The sequence below is a fragment of the Nakaseomyces glabratus genome, chromosome F (assembly GCF_010111755.1).
Source record: "Nakaseomyces glabratus chromosome F, complete sequence".
NCBI lineage: Eukaryota > Fungi > Ascomycota > Saccharomycetes > Saccharomycetales > Saccharomycetaceae > Nakaseomyces > Nakaseomyces glabratus.
In genome coordinates this window covers 79,324-96,705 of record NC_088956.1, presented here as the reverse complement: position 1 = coordinate 96,705, position 17,382 = coordinate 79,324, and the positions used below count along the sequence as shown (strand labels likewise).

Here is a 17,382-nt window from a genome sequence, read left to right as displayed (position 1 = left end):
GTTGAGTGGTAAAAGAAATGCAAAATACTGAAAATTAATGAGCAATATAATTATTGCAATATATTCAATGATATCATTAATATGATGGAGTCTATAGTATAAGCGGATGCTTTTTAGTTAATGCCTAATCGGTTTGCAGCTTCATCTTCTTTCTTCTATTGATAATTGTAGCTGAGCTTAATTTTAGTTTAAAGTGGTTTTTAAAGAAATTTGACTTGTTACATGTAGCCTTTTCTGTTTCTACCTTAAAGTTTTCCTGCTGTATTCCAGTGGCTGTATTGAAAAAGTTCCGTATTTGTTCTTTTTGAGTGGAATGTAGGTTCAAACCGTTAGAGGAATCGAATGGGGATGATTGTGTGCTATAGTCGCTCACATCATCGAGATCAAACAGTAGGATGTCTTTGTCTTGGTGTGCATTTGTCTTTCTGTCAGCTTGAGAAGTAAGGACATAGTTTAGGTGAGTCTTGTCCAGTAACTCTGCTTCATAGAATGACTCTGGACGCGAAGTTTCACAGTCGTAATGATTTAGCCATGGATGAGCAAGCAATTGATCAATGTCATATCTTTTAGCAGGGTCTACTTGAAGCAGATTTCTAATCAAATCTTGAGCTTCGATACTAATTTCATCCCACCATGGAGCAAGAAATTTGTAATTACCTCTTGAGATCTTGTCACCTAGAGATTCTTTACTGAATTCATCCTCGTAAAATGGGGGGAATCCACAAAGCATTGTGTATAAAATGCAACCAATTGCCCATATGTCAACCTTGTAAGAATAACTAGTATTTGATGTACGTGGATCAACCTTATATTGGTTTAGTACTTCTGGGGCCAGATATCCAAATGTTCCGCATGGTGTCCTTGCCCCACTTTCGGCAGGATCCATTAATCTTGATAGTCCAAAATCAACTAACCTGACTTTACCAATTCCACCACCACCAATTCCTGGTATGAATTTACCTTCATCCAATTTTGTCTTTGGGTCGTCAGATTTTCTTAGTTTTTGGTATCTGTGGATGGTTTGTTCTTTTATTATTGGTTCGAAGATCAAGTTCTCTGGTTTGATATCCCTATGAATAATGTTGTTTTCGTGTAGACCTTTAACCGCTGTGGCAACTTGTCTGATGACATGTCTCGTTAGGTCTTCACTAAAGTACGTATATTTGACAATTTGGTTGAAGATTTCACCGCCTTCTATGTACTCTTGAATGAAGTAGTAGTACTTCTTTGACACCTGGAACTCCAATAACTTGACTACATTGGGCACATTAGCCTTTGTTAATTTCAAATGGATGTTCAATTCATTCAAGGTTTGTAATTTGCTGGTTTTCTTCAAGTTGTGGTCGTGGAAGTCTTCCTTTGGCACCACTTTAATAGCGACAAACTTCGGAAGCGCTAAGTTGTTATGCAATGGGACGGCCTTGAAGACTCTGGAGAAGGCGCCTTCACCTATTTTGCTGATTATCCTGTAGTTGTTCAAGTCCTCTTGTTCTTCGAACTGGATTTCGTTTCCGAAGTGAGGGCTGCGGAGATCAAGTTGTTCCTTGAACAAGTCTCCATCCCTGAATATGGTTGTTTGGTCGGAGTATAGCGGGTTGTTAAATGACAAGTCGTCGGTATCATTCCCGAATGATGATGACGACATCGAGTTATATGAGTATAGCGACATTAAGATTTTTCTTTTGTTCAGAAGATTAAAATTGAGAAATCTTTGTTAGTTGTTAATAGCGTGTATTGTAGATTGTTGTGTAGCTTTGGGTTCTTTGCAGTCTTTCAGGTTATTTTTTTTTATAATATCCTTAGTAGCGTTTAATAAGTATGGGTTTATTGTTCAAGTTAAGAATTATGGAGAAGGAATTATATAAGTTACAAGTTGGGATGCATGCTAAAAAAATGAATATGGAGTAAAACGTTAAGTCAGAATATATCTCAACTTCATGAAATATTTATATGCTTTCCATTTCCTTATGATGATTGTAATTATGTTAAAAAATGCGATGAGTATAGGAAAGCTACGTAATGTGATGTGGAGAAGACACTCAGTCGATCCATAAGAAAACCATCTCTTACAATAAAAATAAGTACATTTGATGAGGGTTGGTTTAGATGTATTACCATAATCAAGAAGTAAGGTCAACTTCATACAAAGTCTAAAAGAAAAATAATAATTTAAAAAAAATATATGAGAAGTCATAGGGAAGATTCAGTTTTCTATGTCCAACAATAATTTAAAAATAGATTTCCTAATTTGCCATTGAGGATGCCATTGAAGAAGAAAAATTAAGTGGGGATCGACACTAAAGAGGGTAGCTTAACCCACTAAAACGTTGTGGAAAAGCGGAAGTCTAAAGTCCCACTTCCTCCAGCATTTCGAAAGCATCGAAGGTTCCTTCGGTGCTTTGAATTCCCCATTTAAAGAATAATCGTTCGAGAAGGAAGCCATAAATTGCCGAGTTTGTACATTAGTTTGTTAGCCGAATGGGCAAAAAAAATTTTTTTTTTTTGGGAACAATACGATGACTACTAGTTGTTCCAGATATGGCACTTTTTTTTTGGGTTGGGTCCAAGGGCTAGGGATCCGTAACTGCAATGCCGCAGTGCCCGGTAGACATTTTCAACGTTCTCGAAGGACTGGATCGGAAAAACTCAGCATGAAGAGGTTAGTCGGTGTAGTGATGCGTAGTAATCATTAGAAGAAAAAAGGGTGATGTACAACAGGCGAAGAAGCGTACAAATCTCTGCCCGCCCTCGACAACTCAAACGTGCTTGGCCACTAAGAGTGTGTCGTAGAGAAGACACTTAATCGAAGAAAAACGTAGAAAAATCGAAGCTTTCCCTTTCGAGGGGCAGGTTAGCCAACAGTGAGGGTTTCCCAAAAATCCAGTAAACACCCGTAGAGCAATACGGGCTTCGATGCCAGCAAGTCTAATACGTTACTTGGTGGGTGAAAAGGAAAGATAGATCAAGCCCTTTTCTTCCCGTTTAGAATGCATTGGAGGGGGATGAAGCTCTACCGTACTTTCTTCGGGTATCCCTCGAGGACTGTAGGACACTACTAGTATCTCCCATTTCGGAAAATGGAAGAGACGCAGGGATCGCTGTACCAAATCCTGGATGGAATCTCAGTGAGGGTTGCATGCAAGTAAGTGGAATGTAGTTGCAGGGAGGTGGGGGGGGCATAGGGAGGAGAGAGCATTATTGCTGTCAAAGAGAAAATGTGTCGTAACAAAGAAAATTAAGTAGGAACAGAAAAAAATAACTGGAATAAGAAATGTCGTCATTCTAACTAATGCGGAGGGTATCCTCAAAGGGCAATAACGTAGATGAGATGGTCGTGCAAATGACAATACTCTGGACACTCTTGTAGCGATGATCGTTGTTGGCCAATTATCTTTTGAAGAGTAATAGACTGAGTGGGATGCAAGACCTTTTTTTTGGGTTAGAACGCAAATTTGTGTGTATTGCAGTAATTGTAGCAAGACAGTCTATGCACATAGAATATGGGGAGGTCCACAGGCGGGGGGGACATTAACGTACGGTGATTTTCCATTACACTCGCACAATCCTCTTGGAAGATATACACTCAATTGTATGGTTTACAAGATTTCTCTTTTACGGTATTTTCAACTCTATTTCATTATTCCAAGGCCTTAATAATGTTTTGTCTACAGCCAAATCTAGAGGCCAGAGACCCTTTTTGATCCAAAAATAGCTATTCCGGATTTTGTGCACATTCATCTGGGTACTGGTGATCATTCATTGAGGAGACGACACATAGTTGGTGGGGCACATAACTCAGCGTAGGAGCACTTCTTTTTCATTATTGCTTTTCATCGTTAATACAATACGACTACCAGTCAGGTGATACTGTGGAATGGTAAGTACATCTCCGAGTGCAGTAACATTTAGCGCTCATGTTTCTGATAGTTGTTTTTCTTCGAGGATTCAAGGTATAATTTTATTAATTCTGTAGCTAAACGGTATTGTGATGGTAGTGTAGGTTGTGTATACATTATTATTGGGGATTTCTTATCAGTACCTTATTGTAGAAATGCCAATAATGCGTACTTTTGTAGTTTCTATGTTGATAAAATATGTGTACATGCAATGCAAGATCAGTTGAGAGACGCATGTATATACCGGTGGTCCGAGATTTCTCGCTATCAGCAAAAATAATGGCCTGTACCGGTTGTCTCCAACTCGGTATCGGTTGAAGGGATGTCAGAGACGTACAGGACATTAGTGGCCTTAAAATTAAAAACATTTAATCTTAAATGGTAGGGGATACGAAATACATGTGTCATTGAAATTAATTAGCTTTGTATCGTATACAAATTAATTGCTTAATTAGTACTGGAATATGAAAAAATGTATTAATTACTGGTATACGACTTCTGGAATCACATTCCGACGGGGCCGTAAGGAGACTCTTGTTTTGTGACCCGTATTGTGGAGGGAAGATAAGAGCAATCTCCGAGTTCTACTATGAAGGGGTCAACCCCCGCCCTGTCCTCCCATAGCCTAGAGAACTCACAAGAGACGCATTTAGTATCTAAAGTTCTCATACCCAGTTATGCTATGCTAGATTTGTGACCCCCTCCCCTTCTCCCACCTACTGCAGTGACTGTTACTGGACACTAGTTACACCTGGCTGTCTATTGCTCTATCCCATTCTCTCAGAAGTCCCAGCCCGCATCACCATACCCTCCCTTGCATCACACTATATGACAAACAACGTTCCGTGGAAGTCACATATCCCACTCTGTCAGCGTGGGAGTACCAAGATGGCAAGCGAGACAGTGATTATTGCCGTTTGCTGCGAGCATTGCTACAACTTGGGAAGTCACTTGCATCCTCGCCGTATGCAGAGTGCTCCTTGCCAATACTTTTCTTTTGCATAAGGAGGCGATGCCCATCGGCGTTATGTCTTTGAAATGTCATGAGGTTGCATCGTAGTATTTGTTTATGTAAAAAGAGATGGCTATAGGGCAATGTCCATATGGCACATGTCTACAAGCGATAACTCCATACTCACTATGTGTGCATGTTATTGCCACACAGCATGGTATATCTTTTTCTTTTCACCTCGGCAACCGAGGTGAAAGTAGTTCCTGGTATGACATGCAAGACATCTTATAAATTGTGCCATGGGTGCATATAGTGTTTTTATGTAAGGCGAAGCAAGTGATGGTATAATCTCCACCACGTGTGTATTGGTAATTGAGTCATGTCCAAAAAACTTGCAGGACCAAGCAATTAATTGGACGGATGGCGTGTTTTCAGTGCCTTAGTCTTACATATAGATAGCATCACAACACTGCAAGACAAGCTCTATTAGAGTTGCGATGTATATCAATCTATAACTTGCAAGAAACTATTTTTAGCAACAGATTGTGTGATACTCCTCGACACAGATGAAGCAAGTTGTATATTTAACATATTACTGCAGATAAGTACGGATGCCGCTATTTACAAAAAAAATGAGCCACATACAGAGTACGAGTACTTGGAATACTAGCACTGCAAATGCACAGGCTGTTACTAATCAGTTAACAGTACCAAAGGGCCCAGTGTCACATGAAATACTCGTATTATCTGATAGTTGACCCAAACCTAGCACCTTACCTACTGATGCAATGCAATCTCCATTGGGCACACTCTTCCTCATCGGTACAGACGTAGGCAACATACTTAGGGTAAGTAAAAAAACCCTGGGCTATAGTGTACTGTTCGAAGTCACAGATCAGCTCACAGCTGGTGAAACACAAAGACAGGTGGCACAAACCTCCATCGATACGTGCCCGTCCATGGTCTCACATTCCCACTGCAGTCGTGAATCAAAAAACTGAAAAAAAAAATTATTTGTTTCGACGAGCAATTTTTCATCGATTTGTATTGGCTCAACTAGATGCTTCGAGGACTAGACACTAAAAAGTGGAAAAAAAGTTTCAGAAGTCTTGTGCCCACTACTGTAGAGTCTGTGTATTACTGGTGGACTGGTTGGGAAGCTTTCTTTGGAAAGCTTACTGGAAAAAAAAATTTTGTGTGTGCTTTTGCTTCACACTTCTTATCACTCTCTTGCGCACACAGCTCGATAATCTTCCAGGTATAGTACCACATCGTTACTATAAGTTTGTGGATGCACATATACTTGTAGCTTGGTAATATTTTAAACAGAAGAGTAAAATACTTGACATACACCAACCCACCTGCAAGCGATAGTATATTCTTTAGCCATGTCACAAGAGGAGAACGTTGAGACCGTACCAGTGACTGTCACTGGAAAAGCTGATTCTGCTTCTCAAGCTGCTCCAGAAAGCACTACCGATGTTGATATCAAGAAGAGTAAAAAGGCCGACGCTAAGGAACCAGGTGTGGATGCCAGTAAACTTGTGCCCGCACCAATTCCAACGAGCTCACCATGGAAGGCGGTCTCCCAAACTGGAGAATCTGTTAATGCAAGTGAAGTTTCATTGGAAGAAGAGATTGAGAACACTAGGAAACAGAAAGAGAGGAAAAATGGGGGTTCTGCTAACACAATGAAGCCTACCGGGTCAAATGTTAAATGGGTTCCGATGAAGGCATCAATTACTGTCTCTTCCGGAAACGGCGGATCAAAGAGATCTGGAAGAAGGTCAGGTAACAAAGGAAAAGACACTAAGAAAACAGGTAACAGTAATTCCACAAGTGACTCTCAAGGAACTAATGCTACATCTTCCAGCTCTCAGAGCAAGAAGAAAAATACAAAACAGGCTAAAAGTAATAATGTTAAGAATAACAATAAAAAGAAAGATGATGAGAATAACACGTCAAGCACTGACACCGATAAGGATAATACCAAAAGCTCTGAAGTGAAGACAAAATCTGATGTAAAATCCTCTTCTGAAACTGTGAACGGTGGAAGTTCGCATGCTCATCACCATCACCATGGTAATAATCATAATCATAACCATAGTCACAGCCAACATAACCATCAGCATCATCATGGTCATAAACATGAGCAAAATAAGCAGAAGGATGTCAACACTAAAGATATTAATGAAGAAAAAGAAACCGCTTCAGTACAAGAAACTGAATCAAAGACTCCTACTGGGCAAAGAGCTTCCTCAGGATCTGGGCAGAAAGAAAATTATAGCACTGAAAATACTAATGAACAAAATGTGGGTGAACCCTCAAGCAAGCATGTGAGAAGACATTCTTATCACCATCAGCAAGGAGGAAGTTACGGGCATACTGGTAGACAATTTAACAACCATCACAGCACCAACTATTCATACAATACCAGCAACACCAACTTCCATGACAAGACTCAGCGTAATGGTTACTATCCAAGACAAAATCAGAAACCGTACGTTCCACACAACCGCAACTTCAACAACAATATGCATTATGTTCCATATGTGCAGAATTCATATAATGCTCAGTATTATAATACAATGCATGCCCTAATAACGGCTGTTCAAAATGTATCCAAACAGATTGAATACTACTTCAGTGAGGAAAATTTATCCAGGGATTCCTTTTTAAAATCTAAATTCTCAGATGCTGGTTTTGTGCCAATTGATCTTATCGCCAAGTTCTTTAGAGTTGTAAATATGTCTTTTGGTGGGGATCCAACCATCATTTTGGCTGCACTAAGAGAAATTGCTGCGAACGAAGATTCCGTTGTTGAAGTTGTTAGAGGAAAATCAAATGCTGAAGAACACGAAGCAAAGGGTCAAGATAACTTTTACGGTCCTGAATATAATATAAACAATTATTTTGTGCGTGCTAAAAACTGGGAAAAATGGTTGAATGAAACTAACCAGGATAGCTTTGCAGTGGCCATTGAAAAGACATTGGCTGGTACTGATTTGGATCAATTCACAATAAATTCCAGTCTTCTTCCAGCACAACCTTATATGTATGGTCGTAGCTACAGACCAAATGGTTACAAGAGGGGTCAATCTTACAGCCGTGGCGGAAAGCAAAGATATAACTCAAACAGCTCCCCTGATAATCATAGAAGTCAGGTTGGTGATGGTGCAAACGAAGAAAATGATGATCCTGTAAATGATAATAGTACTCCAGTTGACACTAAGTCTGCCGAAAAATCTGAAAATGATGAGCAATAAAATATTTAAGACTTTTTATGATTTTTTTTTTTTTTAAATTTTACGATATGTTCTGATCAAGTGTCAAGCGAATAACTACATCACGCTAATATCGTCTTATATTTCTTTTATCTTAAACTTAAGAATTGATAAGCTTGTAAAATGCTTGACCTTGATTTCTAATTGTAAAGTAAACCTGATATTCAACGTTGTAAATTGATGTCAAGAGGTATCATGCATAAAAGATATTTATATTTATAGCATTATTGTATATTTTTAAAAAATTCACGAACATATTATCCTACAATATGGAGAATTTGTAAATATTAATGTTTATGTTCTAAAGCTTAAAAAAAACGTAAGTTGACCTTGGTTTTGAAATTTTTTTGTTCTGTGAAATACATTATAAACATAAAAAAATAATTTTACACAAACTTCAAATATCCAGAACTATTTGGAGAAAAGAATAATAATTAAAATCACATAAAAGATACATAGAGGATTATGTACAATATCCCAATTGTATAAAAAAATTCGTGAACACATAATAAGTTAATTGATTTCAGTGAACATTAGAAGCCAACTAACCCGTTTATCAGTTGTATAATTACTCTAAAAGTGACAAAAATACGGCAAAAATATATAGCCTCTTAAAACAGTCTTTTCACTGTATCATAATTAGTACATCAAAACGTTTAGGCAACCAATGCACACAATGCTGCACCGACACCAGAACCATCCTTGGCAATTCTAATGTGGATCTTACGCTCACCATCAGCTCCGATTGGAGACAAGGATAGGGCATGTCTCAACATTGATCTGAAACCTGGGTAATATTCGATAACAGAACCATCACAACCAACTTCAACTTCACCATGGTATCTCTTGTTCAAAGCGTTAGTCTTGATTAGGATAGCAGCAATTGGAACAGAGGCCAAATAAGCGGATCTACGAGAAATGGCACGAACCAACTTTTGAATAGCTTCACGTTCAGATGGCGTCGTTGGAAGTCTCAATGATTGCAAGAAAGACAATTCAGTTTCACGCAAACCAGTGGAGTCATCAATTTCAATACGGGATAGGACTTCACTAGATAGCTCAAATGGAGTCTTTAAACGATGAGGTAATTGGTCGTAGTCGCGGTATTGAGTTAGCATTAAACCACGGCTGTGTAAGTCCACCAAAACATTTCTCAAGACTTCACCCAAGTACATACCAGAAACTCTCTTTTCAAACAAGTGGAAACCAGGGTTAGCGGAGTACTTTTGGTCGATGTCGACGTCGTACTTGGTAGTTGGCAGATATCTGCATTCATTATCAAAAGAACCCCATTCAGTGTTAACACACATATGGGTCTTACCTTCATTGGCCAATTGGTGTCTCATATCTTCTGGAAGTTTCTTTATGTTCTCAATTTCTTCCATGTAACAACCATTGGTACCAGTACCAAAAATACAGCCGATAACAGGTTCAGAAATTTCACCACCAGATGATGAATGGGAACCAGAAGCATAGCAATGAGATAAGAATGTACCGACTGTGTCGTTAGTCATAGCGACAATCTTAATCATCCCCAAACCTTGAGCATCCAATTGTTGTTGGTATAATTGAACAACATCCTTACCGACAGTATCCTCAATCTTGAAACCCTTGGTCCATCTGATCAAAGTACCACTGTTCAAGGAAGTCTGATCGACTGGGTAAGAAAAGGTGAAACCCAAACGAATTGGTGGGATATCATCACCCTTGTTCAAGAATTCAGGATGGTACTTCTTTACAAATGCAACAGTTCTACGACCTAGATAGCCGAACAATTGCTCAGAAGTAACACCTTCGTCGTCTAACAATTCATCTGGAATCTTAGACTTCATTTGTTCCATCTTGAAAGTGTTATCACCATTCAAAGTAACGGAACAGACACGGAAGTTAGTACCACCTAAGTCAGCAGCCAACAAAACACCATTTTCGGTACCATTTGGCATACCAGTAACAAAAGATGGGATCATTGGCAAACCCTTGTTCTCAGAGTCAGCCTCAGCAGCCAAACCTTTTTCCATGGATTCAATGAAGTAAGCAGTTAATTCATCCAACATCTTTGGAGTGACTTCGAACTCTTTACATAGTTCATCAACGGCTTTAGTCAATTGCTCGCTGGTAGCTTTGTGGAAGTTCTCGAAAGACATTTTTGATGGTTTTTCTCTTAATTGGTTTTGTATGATATTATAAATTGTAACTTCAGTATCTTGAATTTAAAAGGAAACAATAATATTCTTTTTTATAGCAAAACTACAGATACGTTAGATTTCCGTAGTGCTTATTATCCTTTTCCTAAAGAATTGCAAAATTGATACTTTGATGTAGTATTAGTAGGGAATGTTTAAATACAAATAGCAATAAGAAATAAAGAAGTTAAAGGGTCAATGAAGCAAGAGAATCGGTACCTATTTTCACTATTTTCACCACCTTTATATATCAATTTTTTCCAAGTAACTATATTTTAAAAGCATGCTAAAAAGATTACTCAAAATGCCATTTTTTCACTATTACGAACCCTTGAAAGTACATGGTTCCTGGGTCTTTACATGCTCTTCTTAACCCCTCGTTGTTACGACATATGTTATCCTACGTCTAGTTTCCAAAAGTAGGAGGCAGAAATTGGCCACGGTAATTGCTTAGAAAAGTTGTTATTGTTTACAGCACCCTGGCATCCAACTTCAACCCCCCCCTCCCCCCTTGGTCTCCCTATTTCTCTGTACTACGATCACAATGGTGGAAGAAGATAAACATTCGTTAATTTACAGGGCTCCTGTTCATCAGAGACGTTGCACAGGTATCCATTTAGCAAGAGGTAATGGATAAAGCAATGTTAAACTACTGGGTAAAACTACTGGATGAGGGACTTGTGGGTGGAAAAAAGCCAACAATTCCAACTGCTATCCATGGCCCGCCCCTTAGACAAACCTCCCCTCTAAAGAATGCTCCTACCCCACATTTAAATAAACAACTAAGCACTACGTCCAATGAAAAGGACTAACAGAAAAGAAAAGTGATCTTAATTAACAAGTGTACAGAATATTGCGTAGCTATATTTTACTCAAATGAAGAAGAGGAACATACATTCCAAGAGACACACGTTCAGATAATAGTTCTTGCATGACACTACAGAGAAGAATCCCAAACTGGGACCAGGGCGAGTGTAGTACGCTCTCAGCAAATTGACGGTATCCAGAATCCCTTCCCTTGGTTCAACAATCAAGAGCAGGATATAGCAATTGAGAACAACCTATTTTTATGTGTCTTCTTTCTGTACTCAATGAAATGGCAGCAAACTTGCCATTTACACTATAATGGGACTTTCTCTCATTTCTTTTTTTCAAGTATTGTATTCCTGTTTGGTGGAAAGTACGTCCGTCACTACTTGTACGAGAAACACTTTCCACTGGCCCCAGCTAGGTATTTTTTATTTTCGTCTTACCAGTTTGCTGGTGTCTGTACTCTTTTACAGAGTATTCGCCATAAGGACGATTTGGTGAGGCAATTCTTTCAGAATAGAAGATTTAATTTGCGGTAATGAAGAAATGTTGATCAATTACTAAGGTATACCCCTCACCTCGATACCGTCCTTCCCCCCCCCCCTCGTGGCTCTTGGTGTCTACAATACCGTATTGTCAATTGATAGTGGTTGTATGTTTGCCTCACCACCATATGACCTATAGATACACCCTTCCCATCTTCTCACGCCTGAGCATGGGCAACAAAAGAAGGCTACCCTAAATTTAGATTGGGTTGCCATCCCTTGGATCCCCCTCCCCCCTACCCTTGAATATTATCTCATAGTAGCTTTCTGCGTACATTCAACACGGAAGATCTCAATCTCTTGTGTGTGTGTGTATGTCCACTAAACACTATGCAGAACCGGAAAATTCAAGTTTTCATGCAACAAGGAAAAACTTTCGCGCATCAGATTTTTGATAGAAAAATAAAAGGTGGGGGCGGGGCAAGGGGAGAGAAAATATCAACACTGTGAATTAAACGCAGAAACGTATTTACAGTTTGGGCGGGATCCACTAATTTTCAAGTTTTTGCTTTTTAAAGTATCTTGTGGAACAATGCCCCACTTACCTAGATCCTCTGCATCGGGAAAACTAATCCTGCCCCACCCCCGCAATATTTCTTGAAATCTACGTACGCAAATTTTACCCGCTTCACCAAAACCCATCGGTGAAGTGGGAGGGAGTGAGGGAAAAGTAGTGCAAAACAGCGAGACTTGATCGAATCCACCCCGCAATCTTTTGACACTTAATGCTTGAAGATGAGGCGCATATTTGCAGGAAATGGGAATACCAGGTAGCAGAGGGATGCTATTTGATGTATACAGGACTATCACCTGTTCAGGTATCTTCCTCAAACGTTGTACTTTAGTACAAGTTGAAGAAAACACTTGTTAGGACGAAACTGAAGAAGCAATTTTACAATTGTGATAATGTGCCTCAAGAAGATCACAACTGTTTACTGGGATGCTACTAACACTCATGGTACAACATTTCACAGACGTAAAGCAACAAATAAACCAACCAATTCATTTGCTCGATTGTAGTCTCATATGTGGGTTTTGGCAATGAAACAGCCCCCCGAATGTATATCATACATAGCAATAGTAATTATAATACAAATTACTTAGTACAGACTGCGTTTGTATGCTTGTTTACGCACGTGACCAGTTATCGTACATAGTTATCCAATAAATATCCGGAGGGAGCACCAACAATCGCACGATGATACACCTAAGCAGAGCAGTTAAGAGTAGTATCAAATTTACCAGCACTATTGTAAGTCCAAACTTATCTCTACACATCAATTGCCAAGATCTTATAGTGAGATTAACCACAAGTACTTCAGGATGTTTAAGATAGCGAAAAACCTTGTGAAGACGTTCGAACAAACTTTATCTCTATCCGATCAGGACAGACTAGATGGGTTTTTCCAGTCAATTCCACCAAATTTGCTGGAATCACAGATACATTCCAACACAGATATGTCTACTCTTTCAGACGTGTTAAGTGGATTACGTGTTGTTTACGTGGATGAGCTACAACTTCAGTTGGAATCATATTTTGATTTTATTGTTGGTATTGACGACGACCCACTTCCATTGATGAACAACCAACACGGCTATTTGTACCCTGATTATAACGAAATTATCCGTTTACTCAATATACACGCTGAACAAGCCTCTCCAGTGAAACTGAATGTGTGGTCAGCTAAAGGTGGCACTTTTAGAGATGAATATATGTCATTGTCAGCTATTCCAAGCGATGAAAACCAGATGGAGGATATAAATTTGAGTAACGATACACCTCATCATCAATTGTCTTCTAAAATATTTAGTCCTTTAGGTTTTAAAGTCCAATGGACCCCACTGATAGCCGCTACATATACTTATCATGTTCTACAGTTGAACATCGAAGGTGGCCCAGCACACGCAGCTGGCTTAATTCCCGATGAAGATTATATTATCGGTTCTCAAGATGGTTTGCTAGCAACTGGTGGAGAAACACTGCTTCAAGACTTGATAAGAAGCCGAGCTAATCATGACTTGATCCTTTACGTGTATAACAAAGTCGTGGATTGTGTGAGACCTGTGACTGTGAACATTGGACCAGATGGAAGACTCGGTTGTGGTGTGGGATATGGTTTCCTGCACCGTATCCCTACTGTTAGAAAACAAGAAGATGGAAACACTAGCATGCATAGCAACAAAGGTATCACCAATGCTCCTACTGCTGCTATTCCAGTACCTACATTTGACCAGCCAATGTCCTCGGAAACTTTTGTTCCAGGCATTGCGAAACCCCCACCAACAAGCAAATCATCCAAAAAACATGCAGTTAATATATCCACCATGGGTGACTACTTCAGCGAAGGTAAAGATCAATCTCCAACGCCCAAACCCTCTACTGGCGACAAAGATGCAAGTATACCCCCACCACCAAGTAAAAACACTGAAGAAACTCAATAGAGTTGACGGGAAGGTTGATGATAATATTTATATGATTGCATGTAGATGTTCACACAGAAGAATAGTAGTGTACACAGACTGATCTTTGTTCAATTATAATACATCTTTTAATAGATAAATTCAAATTAGCAGTAATATTTTAAGGAGTATTTTTAGTACATAGCAACTTGTACATACAGCCCCTTGGTTTATCGATTACATGAGTAAAGAGAGTGAGAGAGTGTGTGTAGTAGCAATATCCATATGTTTTAACATTTGTCCGATGGAATCATCACTGTTAAGAGTGGGAAAACTGAAAAAAAAAAAATTGAAATTTTGAAAAAAAAAAAACTAAAAATTTTTCGATGAGCTCACATACTAAACCATATAATAAATCTACAATAGTCGGCATCTATCTGATAGGTTTATAATTTAAGGTAATAACCTTTAGCCACCATTTTCTCTAATATCAGGTTTGATAAGAAAGCTAAAAATAAAAATATATTGGTGTGAAACATTTGGATTGAATTGGAAATCAATTTTTGACTTAAAGAATACGAATATAATATGTCTGCTGTCGGTTCCCTTATATTCTGTGATGATTGTGGTAATCTTCTAGATAACCCAGAGGATAAGATTAACAACAGCAATGTTATCGAATGCTCACAGTGTCAAGCAGAGTACGCAAAGTCCCAGTTTACCAACTTGAAAGTTGTCACATCCACAAGTGAGGATGCATTCCCATCATCATTGAGACTGAAAAGATCGGTAGTGAAGACGCATTTGAAGAGAGATGAACTAAAAGACGATGGTGCTACTATCAAAGAAAAATGTCCAAAGTGTGGCCACGATGAGATGCGTTACCAAACGTTGCAGTTACGTTCGGCAGATGAAGGTGCTACAGTTTTCTACACCTGTATCAAATGTAACTACAAGTACAGAACCAATAACTGATTCTGTGTGGTACTACCACATTCACTTTTTTATGCCCTATTATGACAGAGTAACCATTTACCGACAAAAATGAACAACTAGAAAAAACTCCAAGTAACAATACGAGCATTGCATGGATTGCTTGATCCATTTCTGAGAAGCAATATTTTTTGGATTCAATTCAAATCCCTCCCAAACTAAAATCTGTATACTAGAATTGTCACGTTTAGAATGAACATATCCATAAGGGGCATATCTAAATATGATATAATCCATATATTTAATAGACATAAAGGATAACGGCCTCAGGAAATACTTGAAACTCTATGAAGTATTCTATAAAAGCATATAACATAGCTTATATATATCATTAAAAACGACATACATAAGCAATTTTTTTCACTTTCGCACTGAAGAACCAAAAAATTGCTTCGATGAGTTTTTGGTGCCAAGTTGCTCTAATAGCGTTACTGGTGGCAATGAATGGATGTAACATAATCTCACGGTGTTTCTATTCTAACAATTAGAATTTTAAAAGCAGTTTGTCAATATTCTTGCAATTGGAAGCTTCAGACCAAAAGCCAACAAAGCCCCAAAACCAGAATAAAGTAAAGAATGGCTCAACCACAACAGCAAATGATGGAGATGCCAGACCTCTCCAATGCAATTGTTGCACAGGATGAAATGGGCAGACCATTTATTATTGTCAAGGATCAATCTAATAAGAAGAGACAGCATGGGTTAGAAGCTAAGAAATCTCACATCTTGGCAGCTAGATCTGTTGCCTCAATTATTAAGACTTCTTTAGGTCCCCGTGGTCTAGATAAAATCCTAATATCCCCAGATGGTGAAATTACAATTACAAATGATGGTGCCACAATTTTATCCCAAATGGAGCTAGATAACCAAATTGCTAAACTTTTAGTTCAATTGTCAAAGTCTCAAGATGATGAAATTGGTGATGGTACAACTGGTGTTGTCGTCATAGCAAGTGCACTATTAGATCAGGCCTTGGAATTGATAGATAAAGGTATTCACCCAATTAAAATCGCTAACGGTTTTGACGAGGCTGCTAAACTGGCTGTTTCCCATCTTGAATCAGTCACTGAGGATATCACAGCAATTGAGTTCGAAAAGGATTCGAAATTATTGAACGACTACCTGTTCAAAGCGGCTAAGACATCTTTGGGCTCTAAGATTGTCTCAAAGGTTCATGATAAGTTTGCTCAAATGGCCGTTGATTCTATTTTAAGTGTAATGGATAAAGAAAGAAAAGATGTTGACTTCGACTTGATCAAACTACAGACTCGTGTTGGTGGTTCTCTAGAAGATTCATCTTTAATTAAGGGTGTTCTTTTAGACAAAGAATTCTCACACCCACAGATGCCTAGTAAGGTCTTGCCTAGAGAAGGCCAAAAGTCTGTAAAATTGGCTATCCTAACCTGTCCGTTTGAACCACCAAAGCCAAAGACAAAGCATAAGCTAGATATCTCCAGTGTCGAAGAATACAAAAAATTACAAACATACGAACAAGACAAATTCAAGGAAATGATACAATATGTTAAAGATTCTGGTGCTGACGTTGTGATATGTCAATGGGGTTTTGATGATGAAGCCAATCATTTACTATTACAAAATGAACTTCCAGCCGTAAGATGGGTTGGCGGACAAGAGCTAGAGCATATTGCGATTTCGACTAACGGTAGAATTGTGCCCAGATTCCAAGATTTGTCTCCAGATAAACTAGGTGAATGTTCTAGCATCTACGAATTAGAATTTGGTACAACTAAGGATCGTATGCTGGTTATTGAACAACCAGAAGAATCTAAAACAGTAACTTGCTTTATCAGGGGTTCAAATAAAATGATAATTGATGAGGCTCAACGTGCCTTGCATGATTCTCTATGTGTTGTTCGTAATCTAATAAAGGACTCTCGTATTGTGTATGGTGGTGGTGCTGCAGAAGTAACAATGTCTTTGGCTGTATCTGAAGAGGCAGATAAACAACGTGGTATTCATCAATACGCTTTCAAGGCCTTTGCTAATGCCCTAGATACCGTCCCAATGACATTGGCAGAGAACTCTGGTTTAGATCCAATCGAAACGCTATCTACGCTGAAGAGCAAGCAATTGAAGGAAAACATACCAGTTTTCGGTGTTGACTGTCTAGGCAAAGGTAGTAATGACATGAAGGAATTATTTGTCGTCGATCCTTTCATCAGTAAGAAACAACAGATAATGCTAGCCACTCAGTTATGTAGAATGATTTTGAAGATTGATAATGTCATCATCAGTGGCAAAGATGAATATTAAATAGAACCTATAAACCTATTTACTACCGCATTGCATCTAATATGA

General features: G+C 38.7%; 6 protein-coding genes across 6 annotated transcripts; 4 read left to right on the top strand and 2 right to left on the bottom strand.

The window, feature by feature from the left end:
* Positions 1-124: 124 nt before the first annotated feature.
* Positions 125-1,669, bottom strand: GVI51_F00517 (serine/threonine-protein kinase; the record flags this gene model as incomplete). The annotated part of the gene is made up of 1 exon (XM_446002.1): positions 125-1,669. The coding sequence occupies one exon, from the start codon at positions 1,667-1,669 to the stop codon at positions 125-127; it is 1,545 nt and encodes a 514-aa protein (XP_446002.1).
* Positions 1,670-6,236: 4,567 nt separating this feature from the next.
* Positions 6,237-8,114, top strand: GVI51_F00495 (uncharacterized protein; the record flags this gene model as incomplete). Its single annotated transcript, XM_446001.1, has 1 exon — positions 6,237-8,114. The coding sequence occupies one exon, from the start codon at positions 6,237-6,239 to the stop codon at positions 8,112-8,114; it is 1,878 nt and encodes a 625-aa protein (XP_446001.1).
* Positions 8,115-8,788: 674 nt separating this feature from the next.
* Positions 8,789-10,276, bottom strand: GLK1 (the record flags this gene model as incomplete). Its single annotated transcript, XM_446000.1, has 1 exon — positions 8,789-10,276. The coding sequence occupies one exon, from the start codon at positions 10,274-10,276 to the stop codon at positions 8,789-8,791; it is 1,488 nt and encodes a 495-aa protein (XP_446000.1).
* Positions 10,277-12,993: 2,717 nt separating this feature from the next.
* On the top strand, positions 12,994-14,112 carry GRH1 (Grh1p; the record flags this gene model as incomplete). Its single annotated transcript, XM_445999.1, has 1 exon — positions 12,994-14,112. One exon carries the CDS (start codon positions 12,994-12,996, stop codon positions 14,110-14,112), a length of 1,119 nt encoding a protein of 372 aa, XP_445999.1.
* A 546-nt stretch (positions 14,113-14,658) lies between these two features.
* Positions 14,659-15,045, top strand: RPA12 (DNA-directed RNA polymerase I core subunit RPA12; the record flags this gene model as incomplete). Its single annotated transcript, XM_445998.1, has 1 exon — positions 14,659-15,045. The coding sequence occupies one exon, from the start codon at positions 14,659-14,661 to the stop codon at positions 15,043-15,045; it is 387 nt and encodes a 128-aa protein (XP_445998.1).
* A 594-nt stretch (positions 15,046-15,639) lies between these two features.
* Positions 15,640-17,337, top strand: CCT5 (chaperonin-containing T-complex subunit CCT5; the record flags this gene model as incomplete). The annotated part of the gene is made up of 1 exon (XM_445997.1): positions 15,640-17,337. The coding sequence occupies one exon, from the start codon at positions 15,640-15,642 to the stop codon at positions 17,335-17,337; it is 1,698 nt and encodes a 565-aa protein (XP_445997.1).
* Positions 17,338-17,382: the final 45 nt, after the last annotated feature.